This window comes from Aspergillus eucalypticola (genome assembly GCF_003184535.1).
Source record: "Aspergillus eucalypticola CBS 122712 chromosome Unknown BO83scaffold_10, whole genome shotgun sequence".
In the NCBI taxonomy this organism is placed as follows: Eukaryota; Fungi; Ascomycota; class Eurotiomycetes; order Eurotiales; family Aspergillaceae; genus Aspergillus; species Aspergillus eucalypticola.
The window spans coordinates 589,535-607,815 of NW_020290284.1; the positions used below are offsets into that span (position 1 = coordinate 589,535).

General features: G+C 51.0%; 6 protein-coding genes across 6 annotated transcripts; 3 read left to right on the forward strand and 3 right to left on the reverse strand.

The window, feature by feature from the left end:
• Positions 1-2,763: 2,763 nt before the first annotated feature.
• On the forward strand, positions 2,764-3,219 carry BO83DRAFT_426415 (mediator of RNA polymerase II transcription subunit 31; the record flags this gene model as incomplete). Its single annotated transcript, XM_025535280.1, has 1 exon — positions 2,764-3,219. One exon carries the CDS (start codon positions 2,764-2,766, stop codon positions 3,217-3,219), a length of 456 nt encoding a protein of 151 aa, XP_025388920.1.
• A 1,168-nt stretch (positions 3,220-4,387) lies between these two features.
• On the forward strand, positions 4,388-8,602 carry BO83DRAFT_16809 (uncharacterized protein). Its single transcript, XM_025526363.1, has 2 exons — positions 4,388-4,825; positions 4,894-8,602. Exons 1-2 carry the CDS (start codon positions 4,611-4,613, stop codon positions 8,105-8,107), a joined length of 3,429 nt encoding a protein of 1,142 aa, XP_025388921.1. The 5' UTR covers positions 4,388-4,610; the 3' UTR covers positions 8,108-8,602.
• Positions 8,603-8,904: 302 nt separating this feature from the next.
• Positions 8,905-10,344, reverse strand: BO83DRAFT_377882 (palmitoyl-protein thioesterase family protein). Its single transcript, XM_025531109.1, has one exon. The coding sequence runs from the start codon at positions 10,135-10,137 to the stop codon at positions 9,097-9,099; it is 1,041 nt and encodes a 346-aa protein (XP_025388922.1). The 5' UTR covers positions 10,138-10,344; the 3' UTR covers positions 8,905-9,096.
• On the reverse strand, positions 10,289-11,714 carry BO83DRAFT_16812 (uncharacterized protein). The gene is made up of 2 exons (XM_025526365.1): positions 10,386-11,714; positions 10,289-10,335 (listed from the first exon to the last, which is right to left on the reverse strand). The coding sequence occupies exon 1, from the start codon at positions 11,532-11,534 to the stop codon at positions 10,491-10,493; it is 1,044 nt and encodes a 347-aa protein (XP_025388923.1). The 5' UTR covers positions 11,535-11,714; the 3' UTR covers positions 10,289-10,335; positions 10,386-10,490.
• Positions 11,715-14,388: 2,674 nt separating this feature from the next.
• On the reverse strand, positions 14,389-15,108 carry BO83DRAFT_377884 (uncharacterized protein). Its single transcript, XM_025531110.1, has one exon. It carries the CDS (start codon positions 14,740-14,742, stop codon positions 14,431-14,433), a length of 312 nt encoding a protein of 103 aa, XP_025388924.1. The 5' UTR covers positions 14,743-15,108; the 3' UTR covers positions 14,389-14,430.
• Positions 15,109-16,130: 1,022 nt separating this feature from the next.
• On the forward strand, positions 16,131-17,998 carry BO83DRAFT_426418 (putative C2H2 finger domain protein; the record flags this gene model as incomplete). The annotated part of the gene is made up of 3 exons (XM_025535281.1): positions 16,131-16,984; positions 17,042-17,311; positions 17,365-17,998. 3 exons carry the CDS (start codon positions 16,131-16,133, stop codon positions 17,996-17,998), a joined length of 1,758 nt encoding a protein of 585 aa, XP_025388925.1.
• Positions 17,999-18,281: the final 283 nt, after the last annotated feature.

Below are 18,281 nucleotides of genomic sequence, written 5' to 3' on the forward strand. Positions count from 1 at the left end.
CTAGACACAAAAGAAAAGCTGGGGTTCATGCGACTAGTAGGGATGCGGATGCAGGAAAAACACTTTGCAGCTCCATTCAAATGTTTTCCGGTCAGCAATCGGCCAACCGACCGAACAAACTAGTGAGGAGCTTCACTACTGCTGCCTGTACGTCTTGAGAGAGAGAGAGGGACGGCACTAGACTAGATAGGAGGGAACCAAACGTTCTCATCTCCACAGGTTCCCTCTCGTGCCAGACCCCCCCAAGAATAGAAACAAACATTGGCTTCTGCAGGACACGACAGACCTAACAAACACACACCTTCCTTCCACCACGTTCATCTGGACTCTCTCATTATTGTTGCTGTCATCATTCTCTCGCATGGCTTAGACGTTTGAGCCCTGATTTGATTTTGTTTCCTAAAATGGTACTGGAAAGTCTCAACAAACTCGTGCTCTTGCGTCAGCTCCTCCCTCAAGAATGCAAGCCCACCTGCTGCATCATCCATCCATTGTTATCCTTCCGATCGACACCGGCGGGCCTCCCACGATGAGGATGATCCCCCCCTGGTCTTAGTCTTGGTCATGCTCATCCTCATCCATCTGCCGGGTTACCCAGTTAACTACCTACTTAATTCAACTAGCTGCTGGGTAAATAATTACCGACTGTCTAACTAACTAACTAACTAACTAATGAACCAACAATCCATCCCACCGGCATCTTACTAATTCCATCCATCTCTTGGTTGTGCTGCGTGACCTGCCTTGGCCACCCATTTGGTTCCTTACTTCCGCTCAATCCACCTAAGTGAGGGTGGCTTGCGTATATAGGTTATAAATCCCGGAATCGCCCACTTTTTCCCCTTCCCTCGTTTTCCGGTCCGATCGCGTCCGGAATGCTGTCTTGTGTCTTGCCTGTCTGAGGCGGAGCAAGATGATGATGATGCTGCAGCCATCCAGCCGGTGAGTTTTGCCTCGATCGAAACCGACGGAATACGACAGGTGGATGTCGCCACGGGACCGATGGAGTCGCACTCTTACTCGTGGCGCGCCTCTCTGTTACTGTGCAGCCTGTTGGCCCGCCCACCAGCAGCACTGCCAGCATACGTAGTACTACCATTCCATTCATTTTTTTTTTTCGCATCAATTAAATCCACCATAGAAAAGGACTGGAATATATCCGGACTCCGCCGGCACAGCTGTCCGATCATCCCAGTCTTCGACCAGATGTCCGACCTGCAGCATAATTCCATATTGCTTTTCTCAGCCCTGGCCCGATCGTCCCGCGCCGTCTGGCTTGGATTGACGGCTGCTGCTGGAACCACCACTACTACTATTGACTAGTTGAAACTATAGCAGTATCCAGTACACCATGACATTATGACTGGATGCGTGTGTGTGTGTGGCACAGCTGTGACCCATAGGTTCAAAAGGCAGACGAAGTATTTCCAGAGCATCTAATGGCACAAATCTTGATTCCAATCAATGATGTGGTCTCGACCAGAGTGTGTTGGGCCGGTTTGTAATGTCTTTCAACTCCCTCTGCATTCAGACTTGGTTTGTGGTTTGACTGCCTACTGGATCTCATAGTTAGCGGCCTGTCCAATCTAGGCTTATCGTTTGGATCGACAGACAACGTCATCAAGCGGTTCAGTGTTACAAAGTACGGCAGCATGCATCGATAACCGGGCGAAGGCCTCGCTCTGGCCAAGCCAAAGAATGCTTAAGATGTCATCGGATTTCCGAACAGTCAAAGGCGGGCGAAGAAGGACCACCGTCCCCTCAGAGCTTATCTCCGATGTGTTTCATACCGCAATGTGGCTCGTTTGAACTCTGATGGATACTGTTCGGAGCCATTGAGGTAGATCGAGAGGACCCTCCATCACCCAGGTGAAAGGATTATCTGGTGATCTGATTCCGGCGCCAGTCTCATATAAATCGCCCGATGGCGCTAGTTTATCGTAACGGTCGTTTGACATTGAATGGCTGGGTCGGCGTCATCTAAATTCCGGTTTCAATTGACTAATGCTCCGTACAGCGACCAATTGACTGATTAACTAATTACTCAAGACCTGCTTCTGATTCTAAGATATTCACCCAAAAAGTTGCTAATGTAAACCATTGGCATTCTGCATAGGTAATGGGATTTTCTAGGTCAGTCTAGTGTTTTCTAGCAGCTTGAGACCGCAGCTGGGGGCGGCTTCTAGAGAAAAGTAAAAAGGCGAATCGTGACTATTGCCCGCCGTCAAATCCACTATGTACTGTAGACACAAAAATGGCTTCCTTCTATTGATTCATGTGCAAGAACTAAATGTGGTCTGTAATTACTAAATAGGTACCAATGACATCGAAGTAGTAATCCATGGCTCCAACCATGGCTCGGATAGTAATTCTAGAGTCAAGCTACACTATGCACCAGGATGAATGGCCAAACTGACACCCAACAACTGGGTATCACATGATAGTAAGATGCCAGTAGAACATCTGAATCGATTACAATTCATCGAACGTGACTGCTGGCCAATACATCTAGTCATCTACTATGTAAGTGGGGAGGCACTAGTGGCTATAGAAGCCATCGACTATCAACCAAGATCAAAGTGAATTGGAGCTTGCCGCGCCGGAGGTGAGCCTGTCTTGGCAACCTCCAACTGGTCGTGCGGTCTATCTGAATAGCTCCGACTCGTTGCAACCTACACACCACCAACATCTTTCTCTACTTTCAAGTCTCAGTCACCGACCTTCTCGGTCCTCCGGTTTGTTCGAGAGCATCGTCGTCGTATCATGGAGCAGCCACCCCCAACCGATCAACCCCAACAGCCTCCGCCTCCGACCCTCACAAACCCTCGCTTCACCCTCGAGCTAGAGTTTGTGTCTTCTCTCGCCAATCCCTACTATCTGTCCCACCTCGCCGTGACATATCCGAATCTGCTGGGCATAAACAAGTCCGGTGATGACAGCGACGTGAGCAATGATTCCGCAGACCCCGACGCGCAGGCATTTGCAGCATACCTGGCCTACCTTTATTCCTACTGGAAGACCCCCGAATACGCCCAGTTCCTGACCCATCCCGGTGCCACCTTGCGGGCGCTACGACTACTGCAGGAGGAGAACTTCCGTCGCGACATTATTCGCCCCGACGTCATTGAAAGGCTAGCGGGGACCGATGTCGCCGCCGATCCTATAGAAGCAGCTGCGGAGTCTGGAGAACAGGAGTGCGAACAAGCCAAAGCAAGCTAGGAATATGCGCAGTGACACTGGAAATAGCAGGAAACAGGCGTGCTGCACATGGGGCTCGATGTGGATTGGTTCGGTGGTCTGTCCGGGACGATGTCCTGCTCGAGCCACTGTCTTCCGTTACCACTAGGCTGCGGAGGGGGGTAAAATTGAGACACAATACCAAAAAAGTCTGCACGGGGCATGGGCATGGGCAATGTTTGTCGATATTGGGACACCTTGATGCACCGCGGTTTATGCTGCAGTCCTAATGCAACCCCAGATGGTTCATCATCTCCCCAGAGTCATGTGTGACCGAGGTATCCCCTGATCGGCCATGGAACCGGCTCATTATTGGAGCTACCAAATATGCACCTCGACAAGCACTCCTCAGGATCATCGACATACTCCTCTCTGTTTAGCTGGGATTTCCGAGCTATTCCGGGTTGAGCTTGCTCGCTGGAGTCCTGAGCGGGCCTGGCAGCGATGTAAGAGACGGAGGGAATATGTGCATTCAAGAGAGGAGTCAGGTGTACGACACGACAGGAAATGCCCCAAGCATCCAACATGTTCGTTTATTGAATGACTCTGTGATGCCCAGATTCTTCGCTATCAAGCCATAGGAGCAGCAGCATCTGTCCCTGATATTCTGCCTATGACGTTGCCGTGGGGTTGTATTAGGGGGAAAACTCTCCCTAGGTACCTGCTCTCTTGTAGATCGAGCATCTGAATTCAATACTGATCGACCAATTCGAATGAAAGAAGAATACATCATATCATCAAGAGAAATAGCCTACGTAGGAAACATCAAACACCAAGTTCATATCTGTGACAATCAATCTGGTATAAGGGCAAGTTCTGCGACCGCCTAACCGTGACGCGGCCGAAGCGGCGCGCCAGGCTGAATTTCCCGAGCAAGGCCGTTGGTTCAATCTCGCCGCGGCAACCCAACACTAAACTTATCGCCATCCGCCAAAGAACCGGAGGGCGACACTTTTCGCTTCTGCCTCGCTTGCCAACCTCCGCGGTTGACAGTGTTCCCTCTTTCTTCACTCAATCCCCCACCTCCTTGTTCAGGCTGGGTTAACTACTAGTATCTCCGATGGATCGACCCCACCCGTGGTGATTGCAACTCGACCTGGAAGCCCTGTCCTCTCTCCTCTCCTTTCCTTTCTCCTTAAACCACGTTGGCCGTTGCCGCAACCCCGTTCACCCTCCCCCAGTAAGGCCTTAAGCGACGTGACACACCTTACTTCCTCATGGTCTTTTCTTGTTACAGATCCTTAATCAGTCCTTGAATATACTTGCCTCCAGGTGACCGAAACGGTCACCGGATCTGCACCCTGCTTTATAACAACCGTTGAAAATCTGCAATATACAGTCATCGGGTAATCGCCCTGCAAATCACTTTGCCAATGGAGGGCGTACGCCAGTCATGTCGGCCAAAGCATCAGGTCTTGGTTCTGAAATGCTTTCCACAATACCAGAAGGGGATTCCGGAAGTCAAGCCGAATCCGAGTGAACTTTCCTATCTGCTCTACTATGCGAGCACTCGTCGCAGCAAGCTGACCAAGGTCGGCGCTTTCCTGGAGAAACGGGCCGCTCGGGATGTCTGGCGCCGCAAGATTGGGTATGTTGTGAGGACTAGATTCACTTGGGCGATCACTTTAGATGACGGGCTGACATGTTCTGGTAAAGCAATGTACAGGTGACACTTCAGATTCTCACCGCGCTTATCGAGAAAGTGCCCCGCGACCTCCCCATTTACGCCCGCTCCGTGCTGACGGTAATCGAAACCGTCCTACGCTCCCGTGATATAACAATCGTTGAAGATTCGATCGCGACCTTTGAAATGTTCTGCCGCCATCAGGATATGGCGGCGTTGTCGGCCGAACAGGACTTTGCGACACAATACCGCGAGGTTGTGCGGACGTATGCGAGCTTCGCTGAGGTGCATTCGCCCCAGTTGGATCCTGCTTCTAGCGGCCCTGCGGCGATACGGTGGCGCAGTGCGGGACTTCGTGCGATCAAGGGAGTGGTCAGTTCCGAGGCGGGCTTGGCTGCCGATGGTGGAGATTCGTTGAGGATCATATTGCCGGTCATTCTGGAGAACGTTTGCCACGGAGATGAGGATGTTATCCCGTCTCTGGAACAGCAGCTTATGGAATCGGAGAAGAGCAGTGAAGCCGATCTTGCGCACCGGCGCCGAATTAGCAACGCTACCGTGCAGACTGTCGACACCGCGACTGGTGATCCGGCCTTGGCTTCCCAGTCCGCGGCTGATGCAGACAAGAAGGCGGAAATGGATGTGAGGCTGCTCGCTCTCAGCTGCCTTGAGCGCATTGTTGTTACTGGAAGCAGCCGCGGTCAAATTCGTGTGACCACGAAGGTTGTATTGGACTTCATGCTCCGCAGAAACCGAACCACCAGCTTGGGCTTGTCCTTGAACTCGCGTGATAGCTGGGCTACGTCGTTGATTGAACTGGTCGCGAAGTGGTGCCCGGTGCAGGTCCGGTTCATCATCTTGGTTGCCGCCATGGAGCTTCTATTCGATGTCAACCCTAGAGAGGAAGCCCTAGATGAACCTTTCATCATCGTTTACATGATTGACTGGTTGCTGAAGTCTCCTGTGAACATGATCGGTCTTAGCGTTATCGATATCCTTTTGGGTCTTCTGCAGCATATGTCGTTTTTGCTGTCGCCTGCGGGTTCGGAGAAGCAAGTCGAACTATTTGGGAAGAGAGCAGATTTGATCACTCTCTTCCAGCGGTGCATTGGAGACCTTACGACACATATCTACTATGGCGATCAAGTTGTAGATATGATTAGAGTTGTTCTGACTCGGATCAAGCCTTCATCCACCCACGAACATCCTGCACAAGTTTCTAACGATTCTCCCGGAGCTGCTTCGCAGGCTGGCAGTCTAACTGGGGAGGCCAGTTCGATCGCGTTTTCTTCCACTACTGGACGGGTTGCCGCTCTTAGAGCTATCAAAAACATTCTGATAGTAGCGAACTCTCGGAATCCCGCAGCTGTATCTGGCGTGGAGTCCAGGAACCATGTCGGAATCCACGTCTGGGAAGGGACGCAGTGGTTGCTGCAGGAACGTCAAGGCGATGCGCGTTACGCATATGCTGATGCGTTACTGTCCTGGTTGAAACTCGAAACAAATCAAAGCGACTTGACCGTCAAGGATAAGCACGCAAAACCCTCAGTCTCTAAAGGAGAACTAACGGATGTCGGCGAGAGGACTGGAAAGCGATCAGTGTCTACGGCGATGCAGAGAGAGAAGGCTGCCATAGCAGCTCAATTTAACTTCCTCCGAATGCTCCACCTGACTATTTATGACATCGCGCTTGAGAGTCCGACTAGCATTTCTGAAATCAGGTTGCTTCATTTGATCTTGGCCAGCCTTGTTGATAAGCTCGGGGTCAACGCCGCCCGCTTTGGACTGCCTATGGTGCTGAAGCTTCAAGATGACATGAACAGCGCTCCAAGCCTGGCATCCGGTTCTGCCAAGGTCAATATCGGAAGCTTGGTGTATGGATATCTGTGGGCCTTGTCTGAGCGATTCGAGCTGAGATCGACAGAGGTAGGCCAGGCCATTCAAGGAGAGATCTCCAAGAGGCAACAGCTTGGCCTTTGGCTTGACCCTATCCGCTTGCCCGCCGCTGATCTCGAACAAATCCTACAAGGCGAAGTTCATCGTGCCACCGGTAACACCACGAACACTGATCAGATGACTCCCTTTATCACCGACGTTGAACACCTTGTTCGTGGCATCGAAGATGCATACAACCATGCCGCGCTCGTCTCTTCTCACAGCCCTCCGGGCTCCCCAACGCGCAGCTTCACTATGCCTATCCTGGGACATGGATCGGTTTCAGCTCCGCGCGGTGATCTTCTTCCTCCACTCGTTAGGGAGCAGATGCTTTCGGCATGGTCCCGAGAATCATGCCTTGCAGCCGCGGAGCGGGAGAGGACCGAAGCATTGTCCCTCAATGGCTCCAAGGCCGGAACAATGGCGATACGCAGTCACATTTACCTGAATGGCGCAGATGGCAGTTCGCCATCGACTACCTCGCCTCCATCCGCGCAGCAAAGTGCAGCCGGACTGCACAACTCGCGGCGGATGAGCGTCCCCGAATCTGCCCGGGGGCACGTTCAGAGCACTAGCAGGGAGTCCCCGGTTCATATCAACGACCTGCGTCGTGTTCTTTCCATCAACGATCAGGACAAGATGCGCCGGTTGAGCCCGCTACGTGGTCGGCTGGATACTTCCAACCGCAGCGTGGTCTCGTCTAGCAGCGAGAGCATGGTCAGCGGTTATTCCTTGTCTGAGATTGACGGAGACGGAGCTTCGATCAGGCCTCAGTCGACTAGGGATGGACACGGTCTTCCGGACGGCGACGGCATGGTGACTCCCAAAGCTTCCGCCCTAGGATACACAGAGAATGGCCAAGCCTACTTCATGGCCGCAGACGATATTCCCCCTGTGCCCCCGATTCCCCCGTCCTTGTCGGTCACCGGAGGCATGTCGAACGACTCGCAGCGATCCCTGGCCTCAGAGCGACCATCCACTGCACCAGGGCCGCGTCGGCTGCCAACAGCAAACGGCAAGCCCGGCACACCTGCCGCACCTCACCACAGCAAATCTCTCAACAAGCACAAGAGCCGGTCCAGCACGGGTCTCGCAGCTGCAGCGGCTGATGGGGACTACTCCAGAGGCCATGTCTACGACGGGGTGCCAGACCTGTCCGAGCCAACGGACAGTGCCCAGCGCCGTGACGTGCAGAACCTTCTGAACGGGTTCTTGTCCCCGGCACATGCAGAGTCGCAGTCGCGCCCCGGCAGGCCCCGTGGTGCTTCTCGACGGGGCATTACTGGAGGAATCGGCCGTCCGCCTTATTGATGATGTATCCTCCTTAAAAGAACTACTCTCCTTCATACACTTTTCTTTCCTATTTCCGACTATTGCATTTGCATTACTTACTTCCATCCATCCGGGTCTTCCACCAGGTTGTTCGAGTCATGATCGTCGAGGCCCATGATATATCCCAACTTTTCATTTGCTTTCAACAACCCTTTCTTTCCTTTTCTTCCTATCTGAACATTTCATTCCTTGTGCCAAATACTTGCCTGCTACCAATTACTACCTAACCTTTTTCTCCTTTGTTGTTACTTACTACTACGAGTACCACCACTTATATGTCTGTCTCACTATTACCACGCGCATGCGTCAGGATGGATGATGCATCGTCTATTTTGCATGATCATTAATAATGGCGTCTGCGATGGATTAAACTGACGGACTGTGATTGATTGATTTGATAGAGCTGTACTGCGTACACTACTTGCTTGCTTACCTACTTACTACATGCGGTATTCTCGTCATTTCTTATTGCTGTTGTTGTTGTTGTTATTGCTGGCTACTGTATCTTTTCTCTTATCTCATTTTTTTTTTGGATATTACCTGCTGCTGCTTCTGCTGCTGCGAATTCATTTACTTGTTTCTTTATTAGCTTAACCTTTCATGTTCGTTTCCAGTGGGTTCCTTCTCTGGCTGTGATGATATCCCGATGTAAGCATAATGGATTGCAGCTTAGTACCAGTGTGCATTTGCATGTATTTAATACTAGTACCATCATTGCATTAGTGCTACTAGTAGTATAAGTTACTACTAGTAGTAAAGTAGTAGAATAGAAATTATAGCGAAAGCGAAGAATTGAAGACAGTCTGAACCTGAACTGAACTAAAGGCTTGAACCAACCGGGTATAATATATAATATTACTCCGTAGTAGCGCCGCGACTCTTCCCCTTCTACCATCCTCATTTTCCTCAAGAAAAGCAACGCAACGCAAAGCGAAAGAAGAAGAAAGAAAGAATCAAATCAACCAATACTAGTAGTAGTAACCTCCCTGGCTCACCAACCTCGCCCTCTCATCTATCTCGACCTCAACCTCATCATCAGGAATCTCCACCTCGATGGGTCCCAAAAACTCTCTGAAAATGTCCACCAGCTCCTCCTCATCAAACTCCATATGCCCGCCCTTAAGTGTCCTGAACACCAACCCACCCCGTTCATCCAATTCTCTCAACCCGATCCAATCTTCCTTGTAGATACTCCTCTCCCTGACTCCCACTACACCGCCAGATTCCCCATCTACCTCTCCAAACCAACTTGATTCCTTTGGTACCACCATCCGATCGTTTTCAAACATGTACATGACGAATTTCTCCAATTTCCCCAGATTCTCCTTGTACGTTTCATTCTTCACCACCCGCTCGTTGTTCACATCCGCTAGGAAATTGCTATGCTTGAGGTACTCCTCCATTTCGCTGGGTTCGGGGTCACGGAAATACTGCGCGGGGACGAGCCGGCCTTGGACGAAGGTTGACCATCGGCCTGAGCGGAGGAGGGCTTCCGCCCCCCGGCAGATGAAGTCGTTCCAGGCGCAGGATTGGAATTGAGAGATGCCGTTGTGTTGGCTGCCCAGGGTGATGAGCGTGCGGACGGGCGGAGCGTTGCAGCGTTCGATGTAGCCGCGCAGGAATTGCCCGCCTTGGGAGAAGCCCAGGGCGTTGATGGCCGGAGCGGTGGAGAGGATGGGATCTTGGAGGAGTTGGGAGCAGACGGAGGCGATTTGTTCGGTGAGATTGCCAAGGAAGGTTGCTTGGCGGTCGCCGGCGCTGCTGGGGGAGAGGTGAATTAGGTAGGTGTAGGTTCCCGGGTTGGCGTCTTCGGCGACTTTGATTAGGTGTTGCAGCGAGGGGCTTTGGTATTGGTCGCCGAGGCCGTGCCAGATTACGAGGGGGAGGGCGCGGAGCTCGGTTGTGGTGTTGGTTGTGCTGGTGGTTGTGGTTTGGACTTGGTGGGTTGGGTGGGCGCTTATGAAGGGGAGGAGGGGCAGAAGGGTGAGAAATGGTGTCAGGGGACGCATTTTGTGGTCACGGTGTGAGATGGAGCTCAGTAGTTGTAGGTGGGAGGAGGATAAGATGAAGGTCGAGATGGATGTATAGTATTGGTGTTGGTGTTGTTGTACCTGCGGAGATGCGGAGACAGGTGGATGTCACGTTGTCGGGGCTGGCTTCCGGTGCCTGACGTAAGATCGGCATGTGACTGACGATTTAACGGGTAACTATGGAACTCATTATTATCTTGAATGCTTTATAGCTACTCCATTCTTACCAATACTCAAAGGATAAATGTAGAGCAGTGACATGCTTATCACGCCGTGTAGTACAAGTGGGTCATAAGATGGTGTCCTGTTGAGTTAGGCTCATGTGCCTGGACCTATTTGTATAGACTACGTCGATTGGTCCATTCTTGGGCGGGCCGATCCTCTGGGTGCCTCCCAGGAAACGTCCGTTCTGGTCCTGCTGTTCTTGAAAGAGGAGTAGCGCATGCTTGATCAACGTATATTCTCGCGGTCATTGGCGCTACGGTAAGCTTGCTGAGTTTGACCGTATTCGGTGAAAATGTAAAGTCATCTGTTCGACGGAAATTTGTCTCGAACGGATAGTTATCCGTTGATATATTACTATTAGCTTCACGAAACGTGGTGGCAGAACATGTGAAGTCGTGTTGAGCCTGCTGTTTTCCGTGCTCAATCTGCTTAGCGAATAGACCACCATCAAGATCGACAGCCTGGCCAAAGATTATCAGAGGGGATGTGGTCGGTTTTCTTGATGGAGGAGCGAGCCTGGTGCTTCGTATTCTAGATTCACTGGTCACCTTGTCAATCTGTTCCTTATTTGTTCTCTGTGATATGGCTCGTTGTATGTTGTGGCGAGGCTCTGGGAGCCAACCATAACTGGAGTGATTCAATGTCGATGAAGTGCTCATGGACTTTTGCGCATTTATCTGTCGTCTACTGTCATTTGCAGTTGGTGAAGATAGTTCAGGGTTCAAACGGCTCTGAGAAAACTGATGAGCGGTTGAACAGCCGTCTCTTTCCAGGGATGTGCCATAGGCGGCCTTCAGCCATTCCTCTTCGGCAAGAATCTGGTCATCTATCGTAAATCTTCGCCTGATCGGAGTCCCCGCTTCTTGAACCTTTGGGCTAGTGTCTGCTGACTGTAGAGGCTCCGAACCTGTAACCTGGAACTGCTCCTTACCAGTAGAATTGTCAACGAAGTGATCCGAGCCCCGGACTATGGAATTTTCCCGGGTGGACAATCCTCTACCAGGGGACGACACACATAAAGGTGAGATGCTTGAAGAGCCTAGTATCCAAGACCTGTCACCGACTGAGCTCCTAACGCCGACATCCTCACAGACATACTCATGCACAAGTGGCTTTGGAGTTGTGGGAGGGGACTCATGGTCCAGAAGCATTGACTGCGACGTAGCATCAGTTGGTGGACCATGGAAGCCTGGATAGTTAGCTCCAACAGATTGGCCATTTATTCTTATGTCCAGGTCTTGTATGCTCTCCTCTGTCTCTGCACCTCTGCGATGCTTAGGGCGGTAGGTGAGCTTTGGACGCAGGACAAAAGACCCCAGCCTCTCACGGTCATCATTCGTTATTTTTCTCCGCCTCCCAAATTTCTGTAAAACATCTACTGAAGGGAATAGCACCGTGATAGGCCGTGCTGCTGCAACTGATGCCCAGTCGGTCTTCTCTAGCAGTTTATGCTTGATTCGTGCTAAGTCTTGAGCTGCTTGTGAGGACTCCTGTACAGTCGATACTAGACGTGGATTCTTCGCGGGGTAGGAGAGAGAGGAACTATGGCTAGACTTGATCCTGACTTAGCTTCAAGAATTAATGGATTCACGGACGTACTCTACCCGCTGGTTTGGATGATGTTTTGGCTTGCTGCATGGTTCTCTAGCTCGAATGCTTTCGAGGCAGATATTCTTAGATAGCGAAGTCGTCAGAGGGTCTTTCGTCTCTGCTATTCTTGACCTCTTGAAAATTTGCTTCTTGTTTCCTGTATAATTGCTCGAGTGTCGTCGAAGACGACCTCCGGTCCAATTCATGTTGCGTTATAACTCTGCAAAGATGGCATAATGACCCAGGAAATCTTCAAGAGAGACACGAGGGAGGGTATGATTCCTCTGGTTGTGTAACGGCGTGCGGAATGAGCGTCATGTGATGTATGATGAGTACACAGATAAGGTCAAAAAGCATCCACTTGTCAAGATTACGGTAGTATAATATCACTACGAGTGTGGTATTGAGACCGAGGACCAGGCCGCCAACACAACAATAGCTACATCGGGAACTGGACACAATTGGAAATAATTGATTATGCTTGTGACCTAGGGAGCTTTCATAATCGCTGATTGTGCCTAAGCAGCTACGTTCGCAAATCACGTTCATCGAGGGTTCGAGTGAGTGCGCGTATAGGAGCCAGAAGGAGGTCGTCAGGGTATCACAACGCATGCTCTGATGAGGCCGCATAATGTGTATAGCGACCCAGAGCACAGCTTTATGATTAGATTATGTGATCTTATTTGTGTGCAAGACAAATTGGATAACTTACCACATGAGGTATGGTGAAGTCCATAGACTAAGCATCATTAGGACTCTCGTCTAAGCAAGACATCTGGAAACGGCTCGGCCCGGCAAACGACCCAGGTCACTACCGTAGAACTTGGGCGTCACTAATTTAGCTTCATCTTTGATCATCGGAACCTCGGCTTGAGTGGGGGTGCAATCCGTGCAAACATATCACGTGCATGATTCGCTTCGGCGGCTCTTAAAATATCTTCCCACATGCCAAATTCTTTTCCCTTTCTTCTTGACACCACGCAGACGACAACAGACACGCCAGAGGTGGCAAAGATGGTGCCTGCATCATCTTATTTGCTTGCTCGGAAGCCGACATGAGGAGTTCATTGGCCTTGCTTTGATGTAGGCGGGTTTCTGAAACTGTTTCGTGTCAGCAACGCGACCAGCTGGCAGCCTCGTCGCACAGGGTTCCTGGCGAGGTCTGCGTGCCGTCTAGCTTTCTTTTTGTCTCTTTTCATTTTTCTAATTCTATTTTATTTTTACGACTCCCCCTTTTCTGGGTCTTTCAGGCAACAGGTAAGCGCAGCACTTGTTTCTTTTTCTACCCCTTTTCTACATGGGTGTCACTGGGGGCTATTTGCCCACAATGATGAACACCATACCAATAAGCATAGTTCACCTGAGATCTTCGGATTGTTGAACGAAAACTGTATACCATCTTTCACCTTTATCTGATACACACACCCATTGTTGCGTCATTGTCTGCTATTCAAATTGGAATATCGTTCGAGAACCAATCGCTGACATTGCATGCTTTAGGATGCCTAGAACTGAACGGTGCGGGATTATACGGCGTAGAACGGGATACCCATAATTTAGAATTTTAATAATTTGAGAGAGAGCGGGATTATTGAAATTGTGATGAATCCAATCCAACCCTGATTATTGAACTTCCTGCTTATTCTGAGACAAGCGTAAAAAGAAACTTCCCGGCAGTCCCGTAATTAAATCCATCACATTGCTGCCCAACTTCCCGTGGTGTCAAGTCTTGCTTGCGCCGGTGGATGAAGCCCGGAGTGCAGCTGTCAACTAATATCCGGAAGAAGGATGTGAGGTTCCTCATCATGAAACGTAGCAAACATGACAGTCAAACTGGATGGCACAACCCCTCCCCCTCCTTTTCTTTCGCAGCAAGCGGCGAGATTGGGCGAAGCGAGCCGCTGTGGCATGAAGCAACACGCTGTCCCGGGGAAGGAGGGGCAATTGTCAATTATGTGCAGTAGCTGCTGCGACAAGCGAGATCCCTGTTCCGCGAGATGTAGGAGGGGATTGACGTGGTGGGCATCCTAGCCAAAGGATGAAGCCAAAGTTGGCATCCTTTCACGAGGGAAAGCGGGGCCGCCGAGGAAATACCGATGACTGGCTGGCAGGTACAAGGATAGCCCTGCACGCGACAAACCACGGGGAACGCTCAGGAAGGGCTCGGCGCCAATCATTTAGGATTGCCAATCCTGCCGGCTGAGGGGCTTTGCTGCCGGTGATGCAACACTGCAGCCCATCTTCCTCTTGGCCGCCAATCATACTCCTTGGATAGGTGGAGGACGGGTGAGGCCCGCCTCACCGCTAGATTGAGCAATTGCCCGGGTGGTGCCGTTGCCAAATGATACCTTTAGATACATCCACCCACCGGCCACGTCAAGCCCCTCCATGATGGGTGATTTCCGAGAATCATTGGCAGAGAGGGACCGGACAACACCACCTGGCGCTGCACCACTATCACCGCCATGTCTCGCAGCGCCAAATCATCATGCTCGATACGGCCAGTGAGGCAGCCGGCTGCAGCAAGCATGCAACTCCGGCACACGCTTGGACGCACCGTCTCCTCCGATAGCCCCCCACGCCTGGCCTCCTGAACGAGAATCCAGCCGGTTCCCTCGCCTCTAAAAGGCCGTCCTTTCCCCTCCAGATGGAATTCTTCTCGACCTTTCCTTTTCTCCTCATCATCATCACACCAGACTCAAAGAAGAAATCCGACTTTGCCCACTCTTGATACCCAACGAACCCAAGATACCCCCTTTTACTTTCCATTGATCTTCTCTTACTCCACACACACACACAACATTTCCAAAACACACACTACCCCTCCATACTACTTCTGCTAGATTTGTCACAGTCAAATCAGCTCTTGCCTACTACTATCCCATCATCTCCACTTGCTCTCAAGGCTTGAATTACTACTTGCTTGACTCTTTTGTTCTTTCTCTGTTTCTTCAAGTGTCCAATCCGTGGATCTTGGAAAAGAAAAGAAACTACTTGCCCTCCCCTCCTGGCTAGATCAACCCTTGAACTGCCCTTCTGGAAACCCAGTCCGTATCCTGGATAGGATTTGCTTGCTTTGTTTTGTTTTTCGCTCCTCCCAGGCTTTAGTCTGAGTATACGGCAACACAATAACAGGTAGTCCCCTCATCACTCTCCTTTTGTCTGCTTTGATTCTGCATTTCTTTCTCTTGCTTTTGTCCCTTTCTGCGATTGTTTGCATTTCGAAACCCCTGGATCCGCTTTTATCGACAATCTTTCAACGACAGCAGCACTATAGAGGACCCCTGGACTCTTGAATCTCTTTGCTTCCGCTGGATTCTTCCGTCGAAGCGACGGATTGACGAAAACATGTGACCATGGAATTCATTTGCTTGTCCACAGCAGCCGCTGTGTGACTGGACACTCTTGAGTGTTGTTTAATGTTGCACACTCAATTTTCGATTACCCCTGGACTATCCTTTCTGCCTGGAACCACCGGATCTCTCCTCACTAAGCCTAGTGGGAGTTTGGACATTTGCCTTGGACCCCTTTTTTTGTTGGCCTGTTTTCTCCGTTCCCGAATTGGATTTCCCACCGTTCTGGATTAGAAGCCGTCTCTGGAAATAGCAATCACAATGAATTCCGACCTTGCATTTTTTCGATCTCATCACTGGATCTCGACATCTAATGGACTGAACCGTTGATCCAACTTATGTGTTGCATCTTATCACTTGATACCCCTTGTAGTCTGGACCCCTGGATGGATACCTTAACCGAGACTAGACGACCCGATCTACTGCAACTGCAGTTTTGACGCCGGAAACAAGCACCACGGACATGTTGCCGCTTTTGCCGATCACTTTACTGGTTATAACCTCAGATATATTCCTGGATTAACAACAGTGCACACCCCTTCTCATGGACCAAGCGGTAACCTCCCTGGATTGATCTACCCACGACATCCTATTGGTTGGTGTGCCTCAACCTTGAAGCTTGCGTGAATGATTTATCTGACTGATTATAGGCCCTTTGCGCGACATGGATCCCAGATGCAGACCATCGTTCACTTTCTGTCATTGTTTGAACAGCGATTAGGTGTAGATGTACTGACTCTTAGTTACTTTCTAGTGCTTGCCATTTGTTTTCCAGCTTGTCTGGTATTAGAACACCCACACATAATGTCCACCAAGATCAAGAACGACCCAGAGAACATGTCTTTGTCCCAGTCATCTTTGCACACTATGGACCACTTGTCTCAGCCGAGACAAAACCAAATGATCCCAGGGATCCCCAACATGGCCTCCAGAGGAATCCAGGATGATGAACTTTCGAGCCAGGACAATTTCTCCTTGTGTTCAAGCACACACCCCAACCACGGGACCCCCAATGACTTGAAGGGGTGGTCTCTGAGCGACGTGGATGCACTTGACAGTGGTGCGATGTCCAAACCAGAGTCCCCGGAAGTCCAGATGCTCTCTTTCTCTTTCTCTCAGCAATTGCTGCCATCGACCGTTGGCCCTAGTGATGTAATGTATCATCACGCCGGATCCGATTTCTCAGGCATCCAGGATGTGACTGAGCAAAATGACCTGGATTTCTCCCATGCACATGACTTCAACCACTACTCCTCATTGGTTGATCTCTCTGCCTTTGATAATGAAGTTTATGGCCAGAATGGTACCCAGTCCTCTTGCACTCCTGATGATACTCTCTCCAGCCACAGCTCTCATGCGGATGACGGCCACCTGGCCGGCAATGAGGCGTGGAACTCGATGAACTACCACGGATCATCCATGGATCAGTATACCACCGGCATGTTCCAATCAGTGCCTGTTTCTCCCCCCTTGTCTGACGCCAGTAATGATGTTTCTGTTACTTCCTCTTGCTCTGCTTCTGGATACCCCACCTTCATGAGCCATGAAGATGCCATGCTCAAAGATGTTACAACCACTCCCGTTGGAAGCCATGGAATCAATCTAGGAGACCCATTGTTCCCCCTCACTCCCCCCTTGAGTGAGCAGGACCCCAACAGGTTAGTATTTCTCTATCGTATTTGCAGCTGTGAACAGCCAATTCTGACCCCCAACAGAACCATCCGGGCAACCAAGAATGCACGTAGGCCAGCCCTGCAGACTTCCATGTCCCAGACCCAGGTCAAGCAGGATCCTGAATTTTTCCCACCCCTGCCCGTCAAGGAAACGCTCCGCCAGAAAGCCAAGGAGGGCTCTGATCTCCGGAACCCCCGGGATCACCCTTACTACTCCCTGCCCACTCACAGTGATGGAAAGTACTACTGCCCCTTTGCCAACGGAGAGAAGCCTTGCAACCACCCCCCGACTACTCAGAAGTGTGCCTATCAGTAAGTCAAACCCCCAACGCTTCGATGAAGCATCGAAACTAATCGTGCAACAGCAAATACTTGGACTCCCACTTGAAGCCCTACCGCTGCAAGGTGGCCGCCTGCATGGATGCCCAGCTGCAGTTCTCTTCGAATGCATGCCTTTTCCGCCACGAGCGCGAAGCCCATGGATTCCACGGCCACGGAGATAACCCCCACCTGTGCCTGTTCGAGGGTTGTGACAGGTCGGTGCCCGGCTACGGATTCCCCCGCAGGTGGAATCTGTTCGACCACATGAGACGTGTGCACGACTTTGCCTCTTCGGACAGGCACAGCTCCCCGGATGCTTCCCCTACCACTGGACCGGCCAAGAAGAAGGAGACGGGCGGACGCAAGCGTAGAGTTACTGGGGTCACTGGAGCCCCCACCATGAAGCGCACTCGTTCCACCCAGTCCCAGACCAACCCTCTCAAGGCTGCCCAGCAGACTTCTGCTCATCACAACCAGAGACTCCAGAATGCGGAGAGAAACTACTACAACTGCCGGTCCCGGCTGCTTGAGGAGCTCACCAACATCACGCCCCAGGATTCTTCCATGCATGAGAAGGTCAATGCCAGCCTTCAGGAGCTCATTACCCTTGGACTCAACTACCGCCACATTGAAGCCAGCCAGGCTGCGGCTCAGATCGCTCACGGTCTCCCTGCTTGAATGCTTTACTGAGACGATCATTTGAAGTCTTTTTTAAATTTGTCTTCCCAGTCATCGCCGAGTGCTGGATGGTTCTCATAGGAAGGATCTCATGGTAACGGGAAAGAGCCGTGATGGATAGAAGTTTCATGGAAAGCGTCCGTGAAAGATCATTCTCTGACCATCGGTTGGGTTTCTTATTTCATTCCAAAGGATCCTTGGCCTCCTGCAGCTGCCCGGAGAGCTCCCCGCTCCAGCCACAGTGTGTCCACGACGCATCTCGCGGCTTCACCCTCGGTGATGC

Coding starts and splice junctions, on each gene's coding strand:
- BO83DRAFT_16809 (XM_025526363.1), top strand. CDS start 4,611: ATGGAGGGCGTACGCCAGTCATGTCGGCCAAAGCATCAGGTCTTGGTT. Junction 4,826..4,893: donor GTCTGGCGCCGCAAGATTGG/GTATGTTGTGAG, acceptor GTTCTGGTAAAG/CAATGTACAGGTGACACTTC.
- BO83DRAFT_377882 (XM_025531109.1), bottom strand. CDS start 10,137: ATGCGTCCCCTGACACCATTTCTCACCCTTCTGCCCCTCCTCCCCTTC.
- BO83DRAFT_16812 (XM_025526365.1), bottom strand. CDS start 11,534: ATGCTTCTGGACCATGAGTCCCCTCCCACAACTCCAAAGCCACTTGTG.
- BO83DRAFT_377884 (XM_025531110.1), bottom strand. CDS start 14,742: ATGGAAAGTAAAAGGGGGTATCTTGGGTTCGTTGGGTATCAAGAGTGG.